The sequence below is a fragment of the Ostrinia nubilalis genome, chromosome 18, assembly GCF_963855985.1.
Source record: "Ostrinia nubilalis chromosome 18, ilOstNubi1.1, whole genome shotgun sequence".
Classification (NCBI taxonomy): Eukaryota; Metazoa; Arthropoda; class Insecta; order Lepidoptera; family Crambidae; genus Ostrinia; species Ostrinia nubilalis.
In genome coordinates this window covers 5,872,898-5,896,967 of record NC_087105.1, presented here as the reverse complement: position 1 = coordinate 5,896,967, position 24,070 = coordinate 5,872,898, and the positions used below count along the sequence as shown (strand labels likewise).

The 24,070-nt window shown below is 36.1% G+C and overlaps 2 protein-coding genes across 3 annotated transcripts; one reads left to right on the top strand and one right to left on the bottom strand.

The window, feature by feature from the left end:
* The first annotated feature begins 8,633 nt into the window (after positions 1-8,633).
* LOC135080598 (polyglutamine-binding protein 1) lies at positions 8,634-9,630 on the top strand. The gene has a single exon (XM_063975272.1). It carries the CDS (start codon positions 8,740-8,742, stop codon positions 9,577-9,579), a length of 840 nt encoding a protein of 279 aa, XP_063831342.1. The 5' UTR covers positions 8,634-8,739; the 3' UTR covers positions 9,580-9,630.
* Positions 9,631-11,048: 1,418 nt separating this feature from the next.
* Positions 11,049-23,609, bottom strand: LOC135080596 (cystathionine beta-synthase-like). 2 transcript variants are annotated; one of them, XM_063975269.1, is made up of 11 exons: positions 23,506-23,609; positions 23,232-23,339; positions 22,761-22,867; positions 22,476-22,646; positions 22,068-22,249; positions 20,938-21,177; positions 19,281-19,413; positions 15,685-15,862; positions 13,436-13,570; positions 12,500-12,690; positions 11,049-11,494 (listed from the first exon to the last, which is right to left on the bottom strand). In XM_063975269.1, the coding sequence occupies exons 2-11, from the start codon at positions 23,315-23,317 to the stop codon at positions 11,409-11,411; spliced, it is 1,509 nt and encodes a 502-aa protein (XP_063831339.1). In that variant the 5' UTR covers positions 23,318-23,339; positions 23,506-23,609; the 3' UTR covers positions 11,049-11,408. The 2 variants fall into 2 exon arrangements, with proteins under 2 accessions (XP_063831339.1, XP_063831340.1); XM_063975270.1 differs by having other exon boundaries at positions 23,520-23,538.
* Between the last annotated feature and the right edge of the window lie 461 nt (positions 23,610-24,070).

Here is a 24,070-nt window from a genome sequence, read left to right as displayed (position 1 = left end):
TTGAAGTAATATTACTACGTATAGAACAGACATCGCGAACAAAATATGTACAGTGCGGGGTGCGGGGCGGGAATTTGACGGACAGCTGTCAGTCAAATCCATGACTATCAAGTTTCATAATTTATGGCGATAAAATCTGCGGGTCTAGTCAAAACGCACTTTAAAATCGCAAACCCATCGCAAACCAGTCGCAAACAAATAAACAAATCGCAAAAGAGGTCGATAACAAAAAAGGCTTAGTCAAACGGCAAAAAATCGAATCGCAAAGCCCTACCTATCGATAATCGAAAGACTGGATTGAAATTTCCCATACAAAGGCTTAGCCAACATGCATTTAAGACTCAATCAAAATCGAATCGAATCGCAACACCCGCCATTTTCATTGCGATTACTAAAACCCCGGTGATAAGCTTGGATTCGATCGAAAACCAATAGGGTGAGTTGCACCACCTAACTTTAAACGTAACTATGACGTTAACCGGTGTTTTTTGTATGGAGTTTGACAGATTTTAGACGTTTTTCAAAGTTAAACTAAGATGGTGCAACCCACCCTAAGGCTGTTTTGACAAATCCGTATCGCGATGTCGTTTTGACAGCTAGTTTGACAGCGAAGCATAGACGTAAACAGAGAGCAGTGGGTCTAGTCAAAACGCACTATAAAATCGCAAACCCATCGCAAACCAGTCGCAAACAAATAAACAAATCGCAAAAGAGGTCGATAACAAAAAAGGCTTAGTCAAACGGCAAAAAATCGAATCGCAAAGCCCTACCTATCGATAATCGAAAGACTGGATTGAAATTTCCCATACAAAGGCTTAGCCAACATGCATTTAAGACTCAATCAAAATCGAATCGAATCGCAACACCCGCCATTTTCATTGCGATTACTAAAACCCCGGTGATAAGCTTGGATTCGATCGAAAACCAATAGGGTGAGTTGCACCACCTAACTTTAAACGTAACTATGACGTTAACCGGTGTTTTTTGTATGGAGTTTGACAGATTTTAGACGTTTGTCAAAGTTAAACTAAGATGGTGCAACCCACCCTAAGGCTGTTTTGACAAATCCGTATCGCGATGTCGTTTTGACAGCTAGTTTGACAGCGAAGCATAGACGTAAACAGAGAGCAGCGGGTCTAGTCAAAACGCACTTTAAAATCGCAAACCCATCGCAAACCAGTCGCAAACAAATAAACAAATCGCAAAAGAGGTCGATAACAAAAAAGGCTTAGTCAAACGGCAAAAAATCGAATCGCAAAGCCCTACCTATCGATAATCGAAAGACTGGTTTGAAATTTCCCATACAAAGGCTTAGCCAACATGCATTAAAGACTCAATCAAAATCGAATCGAATCGCAACACCCGCCATTTTCATTGCGATTACTAAAACCCCGGTGATAAGCTTGGATTCGATCGAAAACCAATAGGGTGAGTTGCACCACCTAACTTTAAACGTAACTATGACGTTAACCGGTGTTTTTTGTATGGAGTTTGACAGATTTTAGACGTTTGTCAAAGTTAAACTAAGATGGTGCAACCCACCCTAAGGCTGTTTTGACAAATCCGTATCGCGATGTCGTTTTGACAGCTAGTTTGACAGCGAAGCATAGACGTAAACAGAGAGCAGAAAGAAGGAAGAAACTAATTTAAAAAAAAAAAGCTAGAAAAAGTAAAAACAATCGCAAAGTCATAGACATTTTTTAACTTTTATTCGATTTTGAATGAACTTTTATATCGCCGCGTCGTTGGTGGTTCAATGTGCATTTTGGCTGCCATTTTCCGATCGAATCGAATCACTGGTGACGCGGCGACTGACATTAGTGAAAACTTCACATTGGTTTGCGATGGCATTTTGACTAGACCCACAGAAAGAACGAAGAAACTAATTTAAAAAAAAAAAGCTAGAAAAAGTAAAAACAATCGCAAAGTCATAGACATTTTTTAACTTTTATTCGATTTTGAATGAACTTTTATATCGCCGCGTCGTTGGTGGTTCAATGTGCATTTTGGCTGCCATTTTCCGATCGAATCGAATCACTGGTGACGCGGCGACTGACATTAGTGAAAACTTCACATTGGTTTGCGATGGCATTTTGACTAGACCCACTGAAAGAAGGAAGAAACTAATTTAAAAAAAAAAGCTAGAAAAAGTAAAAACAATCGCAAAGTCATAGACATTTTTTAACTTTTATTCGATTTTGAATGAACTTTTATATCGCCGCGTCGTTGGTGGTTCAATGTGCATTTTGGCTGCCATTTTCCGATCGAATCGAATCACTGGTGACGCGGCGACTGACATTAGTGAAAACTTCCCATTGATTTGCGATGGCATTTTGACTAGACCCACTGCACCAGAAAATGTCGTACTTCATTGATAGGATTGCACGAATAGTGACGTTCCTGCGGTCGCCTCATCATAGACATTGTGAATCGATTGTGAAAATAAACAAATCGGCTAAATTGTGTTAAATTTTCATGGTGCTCAATAGCAAAAAGGATCAGCTACTTACATTATTTTCTTTTATTATATTGTGCGTTTCCTGTAATGTAATCTAAGCTCCCCTCCCTTAGACTAAAATTAGCCCTCCTAGACAAGTGACAAAACGTAGCAGTTGAAACATTCGAAATCACTTCGCTCTGCCGTTTTTTGGTGTTAGTTACTTCACTCTGTGATGCGATTTTAAAATTACAACTGGCGATTCCGAATTCACAACTGAGGGGACTGAGGCTAATCGTGTTACTTGTGCTACAAGTGCGTATGGGCTTCATACTGATGTTTAAGCCATTAATTATTTTTCTTCCCGATTAATATCTAATGTAATCGATAATCGCCTTGAGAATCGTTAACTGGTATTTTCTAATTCGATAAAAAAATTACCCATCTCTAGTTTAAAACTGTCATCCAACAGCGCACAGTGTTTTTTTTGACCCGAAAAAGTGACATTCTGTTTTTATCACTAATATCCAAAGTTTAACTTATTATTAATGTTAGACTAAAACACCCAGGTGACAAATAGCTATAGATTATTTTTAAAAAAATATTTTAGAAAATTTATTTTGTACTGGGTCAAACTACAATTTTATTATTATTTAAAGAAACGTACACACTAAGCTTCTCTTTGCATTGCAGGTAGGTAGGTTGGTGTATGGCGAATATTATTGCACCTATAATTATTTAAAAGTAGTTATAGGAACGACCATATGATTATTTTTTTAATTTAAGAAATTATTATTTTTCTCTTTTTCTAAGCCGAAGTAGAATCTCTGCTTAGGTCAGATACATTTCTTAAAATAAGCTCTATCACCTATAATTTTTCTATATTCTAACTCGGCCGCAATTTCGAGAAAAAGTATTTTTTCCAAAATGTTAGGATTGTCACAAAAAATGACCTTACGTAGTTCCACTTTCTTTAGGGTTCCGTGGCCAAAGGATGCTAATCGGTCTTAATTATGTGTTTAATTTGTCTTAGGTAGGTTATCAGTTAAATTACTATCAGTGCTCAAGAATACTGTTTCTTCATCATCTTTTAAGATATATGAAGACTCTTGATCATCAGGAGTGGTATTTATATTTGCATAATATTAATTATGTCCCGTTAGCATCCTTTGGCCACGGAACCCTAAAGAAAGTGGAACTACGTAAGGTCATTTTTTGTGACAATCCTAACATTTTGGAAAAAATACTTTTTCTCGAAATTGCGGCCGAGTTAGAATATAGAAAAATTATAGGTGATAGAGCTTATTTTAAGAAATGTATCTGACCTAAGCAGAGATTCTACTTCGGCTTAGAAAAAGAGAAAAATAATAATTTCTTAAATTTAAAAAATAATCATACTGTCGTTCCTATAACTACTTTTAAATAATTATAGGTGCAATAATATTCGCCATACACCAACCTACCTACCTGCAATGCAAAGAGAAGCTTAGTGTGTACGTTTCTTTAAATAATAATAAAATTGTAGTTTGACCCAGTACAAAATAAATTTTCTAAAATATTTTTTTAAAAATAATTTATAGCTATTTGTCACCTGGGTGTTTTAGTCTAACATTAATAATAAGTTAAACTTTGGATATTAGTGATAAAAACAGAATGTCACTTTTTCGGGTCAAAAAAAAACACTGTGCAGCGCACGAAATATTATGAGTTATAGATAATGATACCATTACAGAGGCGACACTTCGTTTACGTTTAGTTTCTGCCTATTGAATTGGATACTGTAAGGAAACATCGTCATCATCATTTTAGCTACTGGACGTCCACTGCTGAACAAAGGCCTCCTCTAATGATTTCCACATCGCCCAGTTGATAGTGGCCTGCATCCAGCGTCTTCCTGCTATCTTCAGTCAGTCCATCTTGAGATTTTAGAAAAATTCCCACTCGTCACGGTAGGAACAAAGCTAGGGATGACCCACGCCTTCACTCCAGAACCAATAAAATAACTGAAAGTCAGAAACTTTCAGTTATTTTATTGTCTCTATTGTTAAATATCTCAGTGGTTGAGTACACGTATAATAGCTGTGAGGTAGAAGTTACGGGACTATTCCCACCTCTCCTTTTCACCGCTGCATCTCCTGTGTAGCTAGCACATAGACTAGTTGATTTAAAGCCAAGGTATATCAGTTTTTAGGTAATGACTTAGTTCATCTAAAAATGTAAAACTTTCTAGTTTTTTGTAACATTGAAAAATCTAAAAAGAAGCATCATTTTTTTACGTTCAAGTGTTTCTAAGAAATTTAAATGGAAGCTTTTGATGACAACGTATTGCTTACTTTTTTAGCTGTCAAACGAATCACTTTTATACTCATAGGTCCTGTACATCGGTAGATTTGGTAAATAAATGAATCCACCCGGACTCAGAAACTAAAAAAATAAAAATAGCTGTAATTTTTTAATACTGGATTTGTCGATTAAATTGATCATATTACTGCGCCCTAACGGGTCGGACACTGGTGACCAGACACACTGTACAATTATTATAATTTTAGCCTATCTCGTGAGCTAGATGTCAATAATTAGGGTGATTTACTAACTAACCAGTCGCATACGAACGAACAACAGCAGTGAAATTCAAACAAGTTTGATCCATGATGCCGCACGACTATTGTGTGAGCCCACCCGTAACCCAAGCTTATTTAGCTTAACACAAGGGGCTGGACGGGACTATTAGTAATTTGTGCAATACAAAGTGCTTATAATCTTTAAAAAAATATTTTTATTGCTGTATTTAACCTTCCTTTCGTATACTAATTTATGCGTCAGTGTCAAGTCTGCGATTTTTATTCTTTGAAATTTTCGTAAAATGGCTGCCGCCGCGGTGACGCCTTGTAATTAACAAATTAAAATTAAATTAGGGTTTTAAAGTGCATAAATGTACAACTTAATGGTAAAAAGTAATTCCTTGATTTTTACTTAATATGTATCTGGAGTTATTTGAACAGTATTTTCGTCTATAGGATGGCATATTTCAAAAAACAAAACTGCACTCAAGCGTGTTGTCACAGCAACCGCTGAGCACATACTAATTGAATTTCGGTCCATGGACCTATTTGCGTGCCAGAAACAGTCTAGTTGACATGTCTTCTCTAGTACGTAGTACATTATAACTCAATGTTTTTTGTTTAGTCTCAACTGTCCTCCGCTGTGGCCGTGTGTATTATCGAGACGTTATTAACGTGCCCCCAGGCGTGGACCGATTTTGTAAAGAACCTGAAAACGGTATTGAATGTAGTTATGGCGCTGTTATAACGTAGACAAAAGACCACAGGTCAAGGATCACACTAGTTGAGGAATATTGTGATTTTCTGTTTATACAAGCGGTAAGTCTGCCATTTTTAGAGAAAAAAAAATGATTTGTTAAAGGGTATGTCTTTGCCAGTTTTAGAGAAACAGAAATTAAAAAGGATTCCGTGGAGGGTAGTTGAACGGGAAGCATGGTCGATCTGTGGGTCTAGTCAAAATGCCATCGCAAACCAATAGGAAGTTTTCACTAATGTCAGTCGCCGCGTCACCAGTAATTCGATTCGATCGGAAAATGGCAGCCAAAATGCACATTGAACCACCAACGACGCGGCGATATAAAAGTTCATTCAAAATCGAATAAAAGTTAAAAAATGTCTATGACTTTGCGATTGTTTTTACTTTTTTTAAGCTTTTTTTTTTTAAATTACTTTCATCCTTCTTTGCTCTCTGTTTACGTCTATGCTTCGCTGTCAAATTAGCTGTCAAAACGACATCGCGATTAGAGATGGGTAGTGGGTAAAAACCCATTTCACCCGATTGGGTTAAAACTGGGTGATTTGGGTAAAAACCCGGTTTTTACCCATTATCACCCATTCTGGTGGGTGAAAACAAAAATAGCGTTTTTTTAAAGTGAGAAGTGGTATTTGTTGCTAAGGGGGCGTTCTAGTGTTACGTAATGCAATCTGGGGGAGAGGAGGTCTTGAAAAACGTTACAATGCGTTACAGTGGCGGAAGGGCGCACTATGTGACGAAAGGCCGATCTAGATGGACAAAAAGGGTTAACTCAAATCTCCAATAATACTAGCAAGATCGATAGCCGACAATCTGGAGGTCACAATTCTGGTGATAATTTTGTGCAAGTACCCTCCAATAAATTAATAAATATTTTTGAAGTGTCATTACGGGTGGAATTCATGAAGAAATCATTCACTTTTCTGCATTTGGTCTGTCGCTATTTTAAAGTGTTTATAAAATTAATTGTGCTAAAGTTAGTGATGGATCGTGAGGTTGATGGTAAGAACTACCATTTTTATTCATGCACATTGCAAATAACTTTACAGTTGCCGAAAACATAGCTGTCGAATGTGATGGATATTACATTTTTAATGCGAACTTTGTGTTTGTTGGACCAGAAACTACATGTACTTTGTTGTACCATGGCTGCAACTTATATATGTTGTAGTCTCATTCATATTCTATTGATCAAAGTAAATTAGAAAGTGCGGACTGGTGCGGAACCTTGTCAATTTTTTTAGTAAAGCTGATGCCAAAATTTTTTTTTCGTTCTTTTTTTTTTCAGAATACGTAATATTTATATCCCGAAGGGAGTTCTACGAACAATGGATAAAATATCCCAAAAATGAAAAAAATAAGCGGAATGAATATTTCGATAAAATACGAAACTTACGAGGTAACGGAGGAGTTATGTAATATTGAAATGAACATTTCCCGAATTTGTTGTAAAAATTGGCTGGAAAGTGGCTGGCATGGCATTCTATATTTTTATTCACTCATCCTTTTTATTTATTTTCAATTGCCATAAAAAATTCAGCTTTGTTTTTCTTCTTAGAAACATGTCCATTTTAAGCTGACCTCCTATCAGGTAGTAATTCTTTATAACCGTGTATCAATGTATACTGGTTTATGTATCATAGCGTTAAATGTACCAAAACTGAATGCAATTATGACTGTTTTTGCTATATATAGTCAAATCATCAATAGATACCGCCTTTAAAGCTAATTAATATTGTCAAATAATATTGTCCATCTAGATCGGCCTTTCGTCACATAGTGGGGCGGTTCGATTTCAAGTTTTTAAGCAGAAGTACTTTGTAGTTGGTGTTGTTATTTGTAAACTTTATACCGTAATGTCATCAAAGAGAGAGTTTGGCATCTTTGACATCCCCCCCCCGATATCCCCCCCCCCCCCCCCCTCCATGTCCTTGCCATGATCACAAATTATTGTGTTCCTACTAAATTTCTTCTAAATCGGTTCAACGATTCTTGAAATAACACCATTTTATAAAATAATTGGTCACATCGTCATAACGTGACCAATTTTACGATTTGGCCACGATATAAATGCATATTAGTGTTAAATTTGACTTATTACTTATTAATCAATAAACTTAAATGAGAAAAATTCAATAAAAATAAAGAAAAGATACCAATTGAAATAATTATAAAATTATTTGTTTTCACCCGGTGTAAACACCCACGGGTGGAATGAAACGGGTTTTTATTGGGTTTTTACCCTCATGTGGGTTTTTACCCGGGTGGAAACCCATCTCTAATCGCGATACGGATTTGTCAAAACAGCCTTAGGGTGGGTTGCACCATCTTAGTTTAACTTTGACAAACGTTTAAAATCTGTCAAACTCCATACAAAAAAAACCGGTTAACGTCATAGTTACGGTCAAAGTTAGGTGGTGCAACTCACCCTATTGGTTTTCGATATAATCGAAGCTTATCACCGGGGTTTAAGTAATCGCAATGAAAATGGCAGGTGTTGCGATTCGATTCGATTTTGATTGAGTCTTAAATGCATGTTGGCTAAGCCTTTGTATGGGAAATTTCAATCCAGTCTTTCGATTATCGATAGGTAGGGCTTTGCGATTCGATTTTTTTCGTTTGGCTAAGCCTTTTTTGTTATCGACCTCTTTTGCGATTTGTTTATTTGTTTGCGACTGGTTTGCGATGGGTTTGCGATTTTAAAGTGCGTTTTGACTAGACCCACTGTTTTAATGGTTTCAATTTATTATTTAATGGACTTTCACTCGACATTGGCAGAAATAAACCTCCCAGAGAGGTTTGGTTGCCACTAAAAAAAAAATATTAAAAAGTTGATTTGTCAAAGTCGAACTGACAGTGACAGTGATTGGTGATTGTTCTTTTACGTTTGGTGTTTGTGCACGCTCGCTTTGTTTTGCATTTTTAATGTGTGAAATACTACAAAAATTATAGTTTACCTTTAGCTGTTATTAGCTAAATTCATTACGATGCCTCTGCCTCCTGCTTTAGCAGCACGTCTTGCTAAGAGAGGCCTGTTGAAACCTAATTCTGGTGACTCCAACAACGATCAAGTTCCTGTGCAAGCCAATGAAGAGATCATAGCTGAAGACTATGATAGCAAACCTGAAGATCACAATAAAGAATACTTCTGGGAAGGCATTGAAGGAGTCAACGTTGATCCTATAAAGGGCCATAAAGGTTGTCCAAATAAGAATAACATATATCATGAATGTTCTAAGTTTTGTGTAAAGACATGGAAACAAGGCAAATTGGTACCAGACGAATCGTATCTCGAGAATAAGAGAAAGGTACTGGAATTGTGGCCGTTGCCACCTGGGTGGGAGGAAGTGTATGATGAAGGTTGTGGTCAACATTACTTTTGGAATGTCCATAATAATTTGGTATCCTGGCTGCCGCCTGCACATCCACGAGCTGCTCCTTCCGAAAGCGCTGCACACTTGCGAGAGGAGCGGTTACTAAAAGAAGGCGATGAAAGTGAGAACAGCAGTGATGAATCAGATCAGGAAGTTCCTCAGCAACCAACCAAAGAGAAACGACGTGAACGTAGGGAAAGGGAAAAGGAGACGGTTCATCGTCGCGATAAGAAGCGGCCCAGAGTCAAAGACAATGACTTAGATCCCATGGATCCAGCTTCATATTCAGACATTCCTCGAGGCAATTGGAGTGCAGGGCTGGACAGACATGCAAAGACTGGAGTTGATACTACGGCGTCGGGATCTTTGTATCAGATGAGGCCATATCCAGCCCCTGGTGCAATCCTTGCAGCTAATGCCAAGCAACAATCTCCAACACCACCCTCACCTTAGATGTTTTAATATGTTAATTTTACTGTGTAATAAATATGTATAATAATAGTATTTTGTTGTTTTTAACATGGATTTAAATTCTTTTCCCCTTATTTTTACTATCAAGGAGACAAATGACAGTTTTAAAACTTTTCCTGGTATTATTTTTAAACCAAAAACTTAATCATACAAGCTTCAACTCGTGATCTTTTTAGTATAAGGAAGGATTGAGTAGGTTATAAATGTATGAATTCAAATGGTTGTTTATTTTTGTTTTGCCTATTTTGTTGATTTCATAAGACAAAGCAGCTTTGTTTTTCAAAAGTAACCAAGTACAAACTATATACTAATGCATTAGAATAATCTGGAATATGTTATATAAATACCATTTAAATTATACTTAAAAATTGTGGTAATAAAATACAAATAAATAGATAGCTAGTATTTTTATTTCTACTTGATCAATCACTGCTTTTCCTTTTTACTTGTTTTAAACAACTGTCTTCTCCCTAGTTGTCTGTAGAGAGTTGTAGAGATTGGTTTACAGCTATAAAGACCACCTAAATTGCACTATCTCATGAATATCTTTCCTTCTTGTTTTCCTTCAGGTTCAGAATGTCCAATTCCCAAAATGTCCAACGGTTTCAAAATGTCCAATTCCCAGAATGTCCAATTCCCAAAATGTCCAATTCCCGAAATGTCCATTTCCCGAAATGTCCAATTCCTGAAATGTCCAGTTCCCGAAACGTCCAATTCCCAAAATGTCCAATCTCTATTATGATGGGTTTGTTAAATTAGTCCTCATGGCCTTTCTTAAAAATTAGTAATTAATATATTTATGTACGAATGCGTTTAGTTTTTGCAAAATCGGCATATAAACATAGAAAATTTGTATTATTTGCAAAAATTACGTAGAAAAAATTTGTAGCTACTGCACTTTATACTCGTACAAGTATGTATAGTTATTTATATTTTTTTCTATTAACCTAAAAAGGAAAGAATGATTTGTAAATAAATAAATGATTATTTAAATTTAAGTATGGTTATTTATTAAATATTTTTAAGAAAGGCTATGAGGACTTATGTAACAAACCCATCATAAGTAGATTGGACATTTTGGGAATTGGACATTTTGGGAATTGGACGTTTTGGGAACTGGACGTTTCGGGAATTGGGCATTTCGGGAATTGGACATTTTGAGAATTGGACATTCCGGGAATTGGACATTTTGAAACCGTTGGACATTTTGGGAATTGGACATTCTGAACCTGAAGGCTTTTTTTATGTGTGGTGTGTAATAGTGCTTTTATTAATATTTTGTCCTATTACCATAGCATTCCAACCCCACAAGAAGTACAAAGTAGGTTCATACATGTATTCTTGAACCCATAGATTGGAAAGCCTCATTAAATGTGTTTCTTTCTCTACTCAAAGTTATCATGTAGGTACAGCACAAGTACAACAAAGTTTAGCAATAAAACAACTAGAAATAATATTTAAGCAGTTTATTTAAATATTTGTGACGAAAGAGTATTATGATTAAAAATTCATCACTATTGTAGTTAAATGCCAATAAGGAATGTCAAGGACTATTGCATCTAAATATAATAACACATTTTATTTCATACATTTGGACCTACACAAAAGGGAAGCACTTCGTAGTAATGCCACGAAATATGTCAATATATCCTAAAGGCGGTCTAGATTAAACCAATAATATTTTCTACTTATCCTATTGTTTATACAAAACACCATCATTTGATTAAATAGTACCATGATTTCCGCTATACTAGTTTCGATGTGGCACAAGTTTCTTGCCTTAGTATTTCGTCTTCACATATTATTGGCGATCATTTACTTGCTCTCGCTTTAATGTATACTAACAAGTCTTCTGACGTTATGACTCCCACGGGCCTCTGGATGTTGTCTGAGGAATCTGGAAATAAAAATTTGCTATTTAGTAATTGAATGAATAACTTTAGGCTTTCTTACTGTTGGGCAAAAAGAAGATCCCATCAAAAACAATACTTGTCAAAAAATCCAAGTCTCGCAACTCAGTTGTTCTCAGTTTCCTGGCCTGGACTTGGTATTACATGGATCTCACAAATTTTTACCGTAGAACAACTGAGTTGCGAGACTTGGTTTTTTTGACAAGTATTGTTTTTGATGGGATCTCATTTCTTTTTGTATTTTGTAGACAGCAGTTATGTATCTAGAAAACTGGACCGAAATTGAAAAATTTTACTCGACTTGGCGGTTGCACTACCGTGCCCCCAAATCTCATTTCTTTTTGTATTTTGTAGACAGCAGTTATGTATCTAGAAAACTGGACCGAAATTGAAAAATTTTACTCGACTTGGCGGTTGCACTACCGTGCCCCCAAATATTTTAGTTTTTCCTTGATTCATACACCAAACACTACTTATATTCCAAATTTGAAGCTTCTAGGTCTGCTAGAAGTGCCTTAGAATTTTGATGATCGGTGAGTCAGTCAGTGAGTCAGTGAGTGACAAAATTAAGTAACTTTGACCCGTTATAATTCTTAAACTACTGGTTCAAATTGAATGAAATTTTAAATATACCGTGTCTTTACAATGCCTGCATAGCTAATGAAAATTCAGCCTTCTAGTTTTATCCACAACGAAGTTACAGGCGGTCGAAAATGGCCTGAATTGCTTCGAGAAAAGGATGGTACGGCCGTGCCGCTTTTTTGCTCGACTTGGTGGGGGCAGTGCCGTGCCCCCAGATTTAAAAGTTGAAATAAAAGCCAAAATTATTATAACAAACTTGTGACTATGGCATTTGAAATGGTAAACAGTTAGTGGACACTTAGGTATAAGGAAAAGTAAGTAGGTAGGTCGACACTTGATAAATGTGCTACAATGCAAATAATCATTTTGGAATATCCTACGGGAATATCGAAGTCTCTTTATTTCAATACCTGTTTTAACGGTAACGACGAAAGGTGCAATATCGAGTAAGCGCGACACGTGGCCCAGCGTGGATGGCTTGGCCAGATCCACGCTGTAGTACTTCTTCACTGTAAACTTGTCCAGGCCCTCCTCGGTAGAACCCGCGAGCGCGGCCACTCTGCGGCGCGCATAGTCCGCCGTGAACACTCCCACTATGCCCCTACGCCAAAAACATACCCATTAGTATTGTAATAAAGTGCATTTTCTATTGCCTATAGGTGAGTGTAGGTTACTAACGGGACTATTCCTACCGCTGCAACTCCTGTGTAGCCAGGATCTACAGCTTGACCGCTAATAATAACCCAACCAGTGAAGGTCAAGTTTGTCCAGGGGGAAAGTTAACAGTCATTGGACCCGCAACGAAATTAATCAGAAGAACATAGGAGGAGGCCGAAGTAGGTTACTAACCATCAAATAAACCGAAAGTCGAGGACATCATAAGATAACATGCATCAATAGAGAATATTTCAGACATCATTTACAATTTTCATGCAGATGCTCATGTTAGGTTGGTTTGGTGAAAGTATGCGAATTTATTCTTGATGCACTATGTGGTCGAAGAAAAATATGACGATATAAATGTATATTACTAAGCATATAAACAAGAAAAACATTAGTTTGAATCATTTAGGTTTGTAAAAGTAAAAACTATAAAATTTTGACATGTTTAGCTTGTGACTTGACACTGACAGACAAATTTTTATTTTTTAACAATTCGATATTTTTATTTTTTACCTCTAATATTGATTAGAATGAGCAGAAATTTTATTCTTATAATTTTTAAAAATATTCATAAAGCATTTTATTAACTTGAATTCATTCATAGCATATCCCAATTCATCTTTACAAATTATTTTTAAAGTTCAAATACACCATATACTACCATAAATACATGAAAAACTTACCCTTTATCATTGAGAATGGTGAGGAGCGGCGCGTGCGTCTTCCGTAGCGTGGCGAACGCCTCGGTGGGCGTGGCGCTGTGCGGGATGCTGTGCGCTGGCTGCGGTATGTCTTCTGTCACGGTGTTGCCCCACCACCTGTAAAAACATATTAGACAACCATTACTTTATTATTATTTACTTTTAGGGACAGTTTCACCGGTTGATACAAAACTAAATCATTATTTTAGAGACAGTTTCACCGATCACTGATAGTTTGAGATAGTTATCTTGATTAACTCACAACTAGCCACTTTATGGTTTTCTCTGATCGAGATCCAAGACCTGTGGATCGCATAGATAAGTTAATAATAGGCTCTCTAAAACATTATCATTATTTATTTATAAAATATTTATTTATAAAAATTAACACTATCAAGTGTTAATTTTTATAAATAAATGTTATTTTCTTAGAAAAATTACAGGAAGCTATTTACGAATTCCACCCTGTATAATAGATATCTTCGACATAATAGTTTGCCCTGTTGTATGATAATTACGTTTACATAATTTTACTGATAATAATTCGCAGATAGTTTTATCTCTCATTATCCACAAAATACGATGTCAAATGCTTGCATCGTTAAATGTTTATTTTTTATGACTAGTATTTATCTTGCGAATGGCTATAAGGTCGCACAGTGTTTATTATTTTAATCAATAATTACTTAGCAATAATAATAACATTCGTTCGAAATAATATTTCAGATTGCAGCTATCTAAAATTACATTACCAAAATTAATTGCTGATTTCATGTAGATTATTCAGTTAAGTCTTTTGCTGCAAAATACGTGTTTACATAATTAGGTAATGAGTATTTAAAATAACCCAGCGAAATTATAATTATGTTGTATAGTGCAAGTGATGTTGTACAATATAGAACGAATTACATTTGTAATTGGGTCGGCTTTTCCAACAATGCGTCGTTCCGGCCTCAATATAGAATCTATCAGTGCATCACAGGATATAATATCGACTTTTTTGTCGTTCAGAGCGATGACCTTGGTTGGAGCCCTGCGTCTCTGTTCAATAGTCGGGCATAAAGTTGGACGTCAGTTTAGGTTAATAAAATCTATTGAAATGTCTCCCATTCAAAGGCAGTTGGGTAGCTCGAAGTATCCAGTAAATAATGACGCTTCTATCAGTACCATAATATTTTCTCTTAAAACTTCACGAGCTCTCTATTAATAGATCGCGGCACCAACCGCGTGAATTTCGGTCTGTCACACAAAAAGGTTTTATCGTTTGAATGTCCAAACTCCAAAGCATACTTTCGGAAACTGGGATAAAACCTATATATTTTAACCTGACTCTCAAACTGTTTACCATCCCAAGACACAACTTACGGCCGGTTCACACATGTCTCCGTTTTACTGTTCCGTTTTATCGAATATCGTGTACGTTTTTTTTCGTCGATGGCATTATACACTCGACAGCAAATAAATCGCACCACCCGCGACGCGAACTTTAAAGATTTTCTTTTGACACAATAATGGTGCCCCAACAATATTGGTGTTATTTGAAAGCCCAATAAATATCCTTAAAGAAAAACACATTTAGTTTCATAATAAATGATTAACATATACCATAAATGTGACTTGAAAAAAGACCTCACTTTGGGCTCACCTCTGGGATCAATTAGACCAAATTTTATGGTTATAAAACCAAATAATGATCACACGTGTCCTCTTTAACAGATGGATAGCGATTAATCCCAACTTAACAGTTTTATAGTCATAAAAAATGGCTATAGCGTAACTACCTATTTTTTGAAGAAGTGACTCTGGATCCTTGTAAAGACACATTTTTGGGGTAAAAACCTTTCCTTTAATAAAATGAAGTTTAGAACTAGGCTTTTAAATGGTGCCAATATTGGTGGGAAGTAGGGATGCATACGTTTGAAAATGCTTGTCGCGGGTGGTGCGATTTATTTGCTGTCGAGTGTAGTTGTATTAGCGACTTCACACATGACGTGCACATGACACAGTATTCTGTATACAGTAATACATACATCGACGAAAAATAACGTACACGATAAAACGGAACAGTAAAACGGAGACATGTGTGAACCGGCCGTAAGTTATTAAGTATATAGATTTTTACCCTTTTTAACTGACTTGAAAAAGGAGGAGGTTCTAAGTTCGTCTGTACGTATTTTTTTTTCTATGTATTTCGATTGAGGTGCGATAACTGATTACACAATTATACTGACCACAGCTTATCGTTGGGCGCGACGTCCTTGAAGCCGCGCGCCTCCATCCACTGGTCGGAGATGAACTTGGTCATATAGTTGCGCACGTTGTCAGGCAGCAACACCACGCAGCGCTGGCCGGCGCGAAGACTCTTGGCGGCCTGTATGGCGCCCCATACTGCCGCGCCACTGCTTCCACCTGAACATTTTTGAACAAAATTCATATTATGTCATTGATTCATATGTTTTTTTTTTAAGTAATAAAACCTTCATGGTTTTTAAAGATCACTTTTGTACGGTACTAGCTGTGCCCGCGACTTTGTACGTGTGAAAATAGTGTGGATAATATTTCCCGATTTTACAGCATTTTTCTTTACTGCTCTGCCCCTTTTGGCTGTAGGCTGATGTTATTATACCAAGCCTTCCTCGAATAACTTAAAAAAAAAACCGAATGCGTGAACACAAATAATACCTATTCAACAAAAAAATAATCGTTCAAATTGGTTCATAACACTGGTCAACACATGTTTTTTTTCCTTTAATTTTTTTTCTGTTATTGGGTATTTCTATGGCCCTGATTATGAAAAAAATACTGGGAGATCGCCAACAGCTTTACTTTTTAAAATATAGAGTTTTATTATTTTGACAAAAAAATACGAAAAATTATACATTGTGCTAATAAAATTTCTATTGAACGCTACCAAATGATATTTTATAAGATTTCCTTGAATAGGCAAGTTTGAGTAGATCTCGTTGCAAACTCCAGCAATGGTCTGCCATTCATATATGAGCACCACGCCCCTGATAACCTTCTCCCATTGTCAGAAAATTCCAATGAAAACTTTTATCCTGCTCCTCACTAAAATCACCCACATTTTGTGGAAATCGGTGTTAATGCGAGTACATGAAGTGTATTTTTATGCCCATGTTGCACCCTAGCTCTTGCAAATTGGATAAGCATGCTCACAATAATCTCTTTTTGCTTAGGAAATTACTTATAACCAAAAAAAAATCATTTTAAGCTTAGGACTGGACTTCACTCATAGATTTCTTAAAATTACGATCATTCACCAGTTGCCTAATGTGAGTCCCATCAAAAATTACCAGCTTTTAAGTTTTCTGTGCTTAATCCTGAAAAACTGCGTGAAAGAAAATTAAAACATTCGTCACTTTTGTCAAGCGCCTTCACAAACTGTTTCAAGATGCCGAGCTTAATATAAAGTGGTGGAAGTACGGTGATACGTACTTGGCTAACTAAAGGCACGTTTATAAAATTGTTTGTATCAACTTTAGCTGAAGAGCTAAAAGTTGTGTGTGCGAAGAGCACTGGTCAAATTTCTTATAACCAATGCTACTATTGTTTGTTACGACTATTCCAGAGACACATGGAACGCGAATTTTGTGTAGCCCCCTTGTTGGCCTAAAAGATGTTACCTATTCTCAGAACACAAATGACCCATTTGTGGTCTTGATTACTTAATTTCAAATATTTATATGAAAGTGTCGATGTTACGCAGTTTCCATCAATTCCGATAGAGGTTTTCGATGTTTTTCAAATATTATATTTACCACAAACATAGCAGAAGCCATCTGGATTAAGCACACAACATCTTCATAACGAAGCAATATCGAAAACACCAACAAAATATATTTTTTTGTCCAATGAAATCAAAAATCTAAGTAAAAATATTAAATGAGGGTAGAGAGCTATAACTTAAAAACAAAAGCTGTTAGAGAAAAACTGTTGCCATATTTAAAAAATATGCGTCAATTTGAGATAGAAACAGAAAAAAAATCACAGGAAACAAACAATTTTATTTTTTTTGTTGACCAGTGTAATCGGCGGAGATATTGCGTATAAAAAAGTTCATCCCCAATTTTCCACCCTTGGGGGTGAAATATTTTCTTCAAATTCGCATGAAACCACCCTTTTGATAATACCTATTCAACAAAAAAATAATCGTTCAAATTGGTTTATAATCGGCGGAGATATTGCGTATAAAAAAGTTCATCCCCAATTTTCCACCCTTGGGGGTTGTTTTTTTTATTATTAAATTTAAATGGGACCACCCTTGAGGTATTACCTATACGCCGAAAAAAGATTTGTTCAAATCGATTCATAATTGGCGGAGTTATCGCGTAACAAACATAGAAAAAAAAAACATACGGGTCGAATTGAGAACCTCCTCCTTTTTTTGAAGTCGGTTGAAAATGGGCTATCCAACACAAAAATATTTTTTCAAATCGGACCAGTGTTCCTGAGATTAGCGTGTTCAACCAAACAGACTGATGAATGCTGATTGCTGAGCTAAAAATGCCAGGTTTTATGCGCGCAGTAAATTCGCACGCCGACAATACCCGAAAAAAAAAATGCCTTTTTTTGATTCAGATAAGGGTATCTATCAATAGGTAGGTATTATAATAATATTATCATGTCTATTTGTGTTCAGAATAAACCGTCACTTCCTGTTTACGCCAGAAGTGAAAATATCAAAATCATAAATCAAAAATATTTATTCCGTTTAGACCACAAGTGGCACTTATGAACATCAAATATAGCAAACAATAAAAAGAAAAGAAAAAAAAATCAATCAAATCTCAGAACTTCGTATTTTCAGTGATTTTTACGGTCTACGAATCAAGGAGCGCATTGTAAAAATATTTGAACTTTGTTGATAATGCTCACATAATAATAAATGGGCCTACGTTTATCACCAGCAAAGCATTATAAAATAAGGATAGGAATCGCACTTAGATCGTCGCGAGGTAAATGACTATAGCATTCATGGGAAACACGTATCAATAATTATCAAGAGTATCCGTCAAGAAATACCTATTATTTATATTCTTTTTCCTGTTATGAGTACCTAGTAATTAAAGTAGGAAGGAATCAATGACATATTAGCGGTAAACAAAAATGTTAATATGCTATTACCTTTGGACCTTTATTGCTTTCATATCGCACAATATTATTACATTTCTCTGTAAACACAAAGCGACGTCATTAATCTACACGTGCTAGAGTAAGTCAGAGTAGTTATTATGCAAGCTATGTCCACGTATATGTATAGTATAATGGGACTTATCTTTGATTAAAAATAGATTACGCAAGAACTTAAACATCGCCGTAAGTAGGTAAGTCAGTTAACTGTATGTAAGTATAAATAATTTACGCTCCGTCATGCGTGCGCGTAGAAGAATAGCGCATTAAAATTGTTATTTTAGTTATCACTCAATGTCTAACGTCATTCACAAAGCAATTTTTGCTGCAATTAACACGTTAAAACATTGGCCACATACATGCCAATAATGCCAAAGCGTTGCTAACGTGCTAAAATATAGTAAGGCGACAAGGGCATGTATAAATTATAACATCACGCTTTTACCTAACACTAAACTAAGGAGATCTGGTTCTATGGCGACTAGATAACAGATAAGTATCTTAAAATGATGACACTTTATCAAGCTATAATTACGCAAAATTGCCAAACGTACAACTACCTAGTTTTACTTAATTGATATGTGCTCGTATGGTAGGTAGATGCATTAAATCACCTTTCACCTGCTTCATACTTAAAAAGAACATCCTGTACAAAAGTATTATGAAAAGTACGAACCGCAAAGTAAACCTTCTTCCCTGATGAGCCTGCGGGACATCTTCAAGGCCTCGCTGTCCTCGGACTTCAGCCATTTGTCGACGACCGCGCGGTCCAGCGTCTTCGGGAAGAAATCGTAACCGATGCCTTCCACCTGTTAGGGAACAGAATATAACACGGTTTAATAAGAAAACTAAACTAAGTCATTTTCTACTTAAATTGTCCTGTGAATACATTCGGATATTCTGAGAGTCGCATTCGAATAAATCATGACCCGCCATTCGGGTCGCTTCTATCTTATTCTTCTGGCATCTTATGCCACAGGCACATTAATTTAGCTTGTTGCTGTCGTCCGTAACTAAACTAATAACGCACGCACCCGAAATACGAACCAATCTACATATCTAGCACGTAAAAAATCATTTTATTTAGGTACGGTTCTTGCTGCAGGTGCATAGGGATCAACTGAACCTAAAAACATCATTTACTTAAATATTTCTTCTTTTTTGCAGTCAGCTAGAAACAAAACCTTGTGCAAACCAAAACAACGCGTAATAGTCGATAACTCTGTTTATATCCAATGTGCGAGTGATTGCCCCCAGCAAGACGCAACCACGATGCTCACATACATCATATTTGCAAATATGTTTTCATGGTTATAGACCGTTATAGCACAGAATAATAATAAGTACTACGTTATAGTGTGAATATTTATTATTTACACTAGTTCGAATATTAGTAACTTTATCAGGTTCACGTCACGATCTCGTAAGCCGTCGCTAATTTTATCGATATGTTTAAATTTTTTGCGACCCTGACTGGATTGTACCGATTTTAATAAAGTATGATAAAACACTTTGGTCACGTTTATGATTACGTAATGTCTAATACAAAAATAAATGTGAAACGAAATCAATAATTTAATTAGGAGATTCGTCATCAAACCCAACTTTTTAGTATATAGCATCGCGCAAACAATCGTTGGAAGCTCCACGTAGATTAGAAAAAAAAACCAGATTACCTTGGGGTCTTTTTATTCACTTTATCCTCCTCTGACGGACTTTTATGAATAACAGTGCTTAGATAAAGACAACCGTGTATCTCCACGCGTATCAATATCGTGCTTATGAAAAAACCGATCGGTTTCATGTAATAGTCAGTTCAGAGTTCATCTCGAAACAGATGGCCTTAGTTGATAAATCGTTGTTCCATAGAAACTTCATTTTGCTTTATAATATTATCACTGAAAAGGATAACTATACCTAGATATGAAGAGACACATTATAATATCGACTCGCAGAGTACCGAGTAATGCGGAAATAAAACGTAGTTAAGTAGGTATGTGAGGTATTTTGATCGTTATTTAACGATAGATATAGTGGAGGCTGAAAAAAATAATGAGATCGTGCTTTCTTGCGTTCTGGGGTGGATTGCGGTCCAGCAGTAGACCTAAACTTTTTGCTGACACAATGATGAAGATCAGTGTCGGAGTAGAGCCATGCTATCTAAATCAATATGCCATCAGTGGCAGGCAAGTGGCGCCAAAAGCTAATGCTTAGGTATCTAAATAATTATCCCTATTGAAGTGAAAGTTCCGTCTAAGGCCTGCCGAAAGACAATCTTGATCTTTTAAACGTCGTAATCGTAATACTAGTAGGTACTGAAGATGTCTATTTACCTCGTAATACGTGACGTCTGTCTTGTTGAGGTCTTCTGGCGTGGCGAGGATGGATCCGTAGGGGTCGATCGCCACCACGATGCAGTTGGGGCAGCGCTCCTTGATCTTGTTTCCGACGCCTGATACCGTGCCGCTGGTACCCGCGCCTATTACCACCATGTCCACGGAGTCGTCCAGAGACCACAGGATCTCTTCGGCCGTGGTGTCATAGTGCGCCAATGGGTTGCAAGGGTTGTTGTACTGGAGGATATTGTTGATGACAGCATTAATTAATAATTCCACGAAAGAAACCAAAAAAAGTATTTCATCTCTAGCCCTGATAATCGAGTTTTTCTGTAATTAGATTTTTTAAAGTAACTTTGCTTTCGCGCTCGTGTGACGTCATATTTCTCTTTGAGTATAAAAGCTCATAAAATGTATGTCAATTGACAGGTGACTATTATTAAAATAGGTTTGAGGCGAGCGCGGATAATTAAATTCCCGGTTGCGTGACATAAAGAAGAGGAAACTAAACCGTGTTTTTAGCAGTAAACAATATTTTATCAGAAATCAGCTTCCCCCTTTTTTGAAGTCGGTAAAAAAAACACATGCGGTTACAAATGTTACAATAAATATAATTTTTATGGTGTTTAGTAATGCTCAAAATTAAATAGTGACATCCAAACCTCATAATCGACTTTACCTTGATTTGGCCTTGTACCGGCGGATCGAGGCTATTATTTATTTTTAAAAGAAATCCCCAACCCGAAAAGTTTAGGCAGAGTTGGCGACGAAATCGCCTGTTATCATTAATCCAAGATTATTAGCAGATAACAAGATTATAATTGCACTCGTTAGTGTAATCCGATTAGCCTGATTTATTAATGAAATAATAAATGTAAAGATTTAAAACCAGACCAAATGCACATTAAGATAGCAAATATAATCTGTATGGAAAAACATTTGTTGGATTACTAGATTTTACCTAGTGCTATCTGACTAACTTTTAACAACATTATAAAGAAAATATGTCACTAAATAAATAAAAAATAATACATATAAGTAGGCACAAGAATAGATTAAGGATAAAATATAAACTTCTTATTACAATGTATTTTTACAACAGGACAGAAGTTTTATGCAATATTCACCTGGTCCAAGATTACTGCGTTGGGTATTTCTTTTGAGAGGCGGTGAGCAACCATAATGTTGCTGTCGGGGTCTGTTGAGGCAGCCTCTGTGGGGGTCCTGACGATCTCCGCACCCAATGCCAACAATGTGTTCACTTTTTCATCAGACATTTTTTCAGGAAGCACTATTATACATCTGTAGCCTAAAGCAAAAAAGATATCATTAATACCTTAATTATAACATAAAGAGTGCGATAAAGTTTTACTGTGACTGACAAAATTCCACGTGGGCGAAGCCGCGGGCAGAAAGCTAGTTATAATATAAAATTGAAGCAGCTATTTTTTTGTAATGTAAAATTGTAGCAACTATTTTATGATATAAAATTGAGGCAGCAATTTATATACAAGAAAAATTAAAGCACTTGTTACCTTTGACTGCAGCAGCAAGGGCCAAGCCAATGCCAGTATTCCCTGAGGTTGGTTCCACGATAACAGACTTTCCAGGGACAAGTATTCCTTTGCTTTCAGCGTCTAGCACCATTCGATAGGCAATGCGGTCTTTGACAGAACCTCCGGGATTTAGGTATTCACATTTTGCATCTAAAAGTTTAAAAATTCTATTAATTAAATTTATAGAAGCTAGATTGAACGGATAATATTAAATTAAAATGAAAACATAAATTTTCTTATAATGTCATAAATTCAATTACTTACACATTTCACACTGAATGCCTTCTTGCTGAGGAATCTTTGAGAGCTTAACAAGGGGAGTATTACCAATGACATGGAGTATGTCAGGATGAACTTTTTGATTTCGGTCCCTGAAAGTAGAAATTAACTTTAGCCCAGGTACATTACTTTTGTAAGTACTAAAATAGCTATTTCAGATAAAATAACTATTAAATTATTGTTGTGACTAACTAACATCCGGCTGCACAATGTTAATTTAAAGTAATTTATTTAGCTAGTGGTGAATCAAGGAATTAATTTCATTAGTGTTACGTGAGGACCGCGAATTTATTTTGGGAAAACATTTTTATGTAGAAAAGTAAATAAAAAGCTTGTAAACCAGAAACAACGATTTTTATTAATAAACTTAACCGGTTATCGAAGCCGAAAATTAAATAAAGTTTCGCGTACGGATGAGCTTCTAAAATAAAGGTTAAAATTAAAAAAATAACTTACAGTGGTTTCACAATGTGAGGCATTTCTTTGAGATTAAAGAAAGCCGATGTTCCATTTGATAACCCATTTTCCACATGATTGGACATTTTTCCTTTTATGAATACCACGCTGCAGAGGAAAAGTTTTTTAAATACTTGAGTTGAATGTTATAATGATCTAATTAGTTAGCGGTTAGAAACACTAAGATGATTGTAAACAAAAAAAATGCACTTGTCTCTCAGTGTATGAAATTATGATTAATAAACTTTATTTTAAAAGATTAGAAGTAACTAACTTCAACAAAAGCACCTGTTAGTCCGCAAACTCGCGAGAATTGAATGAGTTGAATTTTGTTCTTTGTGTCAATTGTCAAACCGGTATGAACACAGATATCTGTGATATCCACAGATATGGATTAGAGTAGATACAGCAAGTTGATCGTCAAAGCGTGCCATTCCGATATGTCCAAATGGACATACATGGTCGAGTGATGTTCATGTAATCCGATTACAACAATAGTAGGGAATTTAGTGCAATGATTTGTATGGAGACCCCTCCACTTTAGTATAGAAGGCTCATTTTTGCACCAGTTGTTCTTTGGGTGCTCCTGAGTAGATTTCCGTCGGTAGACATCGGGAGCCCCCCCTGTGGTAGCAGGGGGAGGGGGGGCAAGTTTCCTTCTGCCGCGCTTCACTTTAAGGCCCATATCTTCAAAACTATGGGTATTAGAGCAAGTGTGGTGTCATTTTCGGATAATTAAAGGATAGTGAATTCATTTCTAGAACAAACTTTTTGCCTTTTCATACAAAAAAATAGAAATATTGAGTAAAATTCACAAAAACCAAAAAGTATTTTTTTAA

Bases quoted from the DNA above. Each gene is read 5' to 3' on its own strand.
- LOC135080598 (XM_063975272.1), top strand. From the start codon at position 8,740: ATGCCTCTGCCTCCTGCTTTAGCAGCACGTCTTGCTAAGAGAGGCCTG.
- LOC135080596 (XM_063975269.1), bottom strand. From the start codon at position 23,317: ATGTCCAATCATGTGGAAAATGGGTTATCAAATGGAACATCGGCTTTC. The intron at 22,250-22,475 runs GTAACAAGTGCT...TTTTTGCTTTAG, and splicing joins CCTTGCTGCTGCAGTCAAAG to GCTACAGATGTATAATAGTG. The intron at 19,414-20,937 runs GTAAATAGACAT...GTTCCCTAACAG, and splicing joins CAGACGTCACGTATTACGAG to GTGGAAGGCATCGGTTACGA.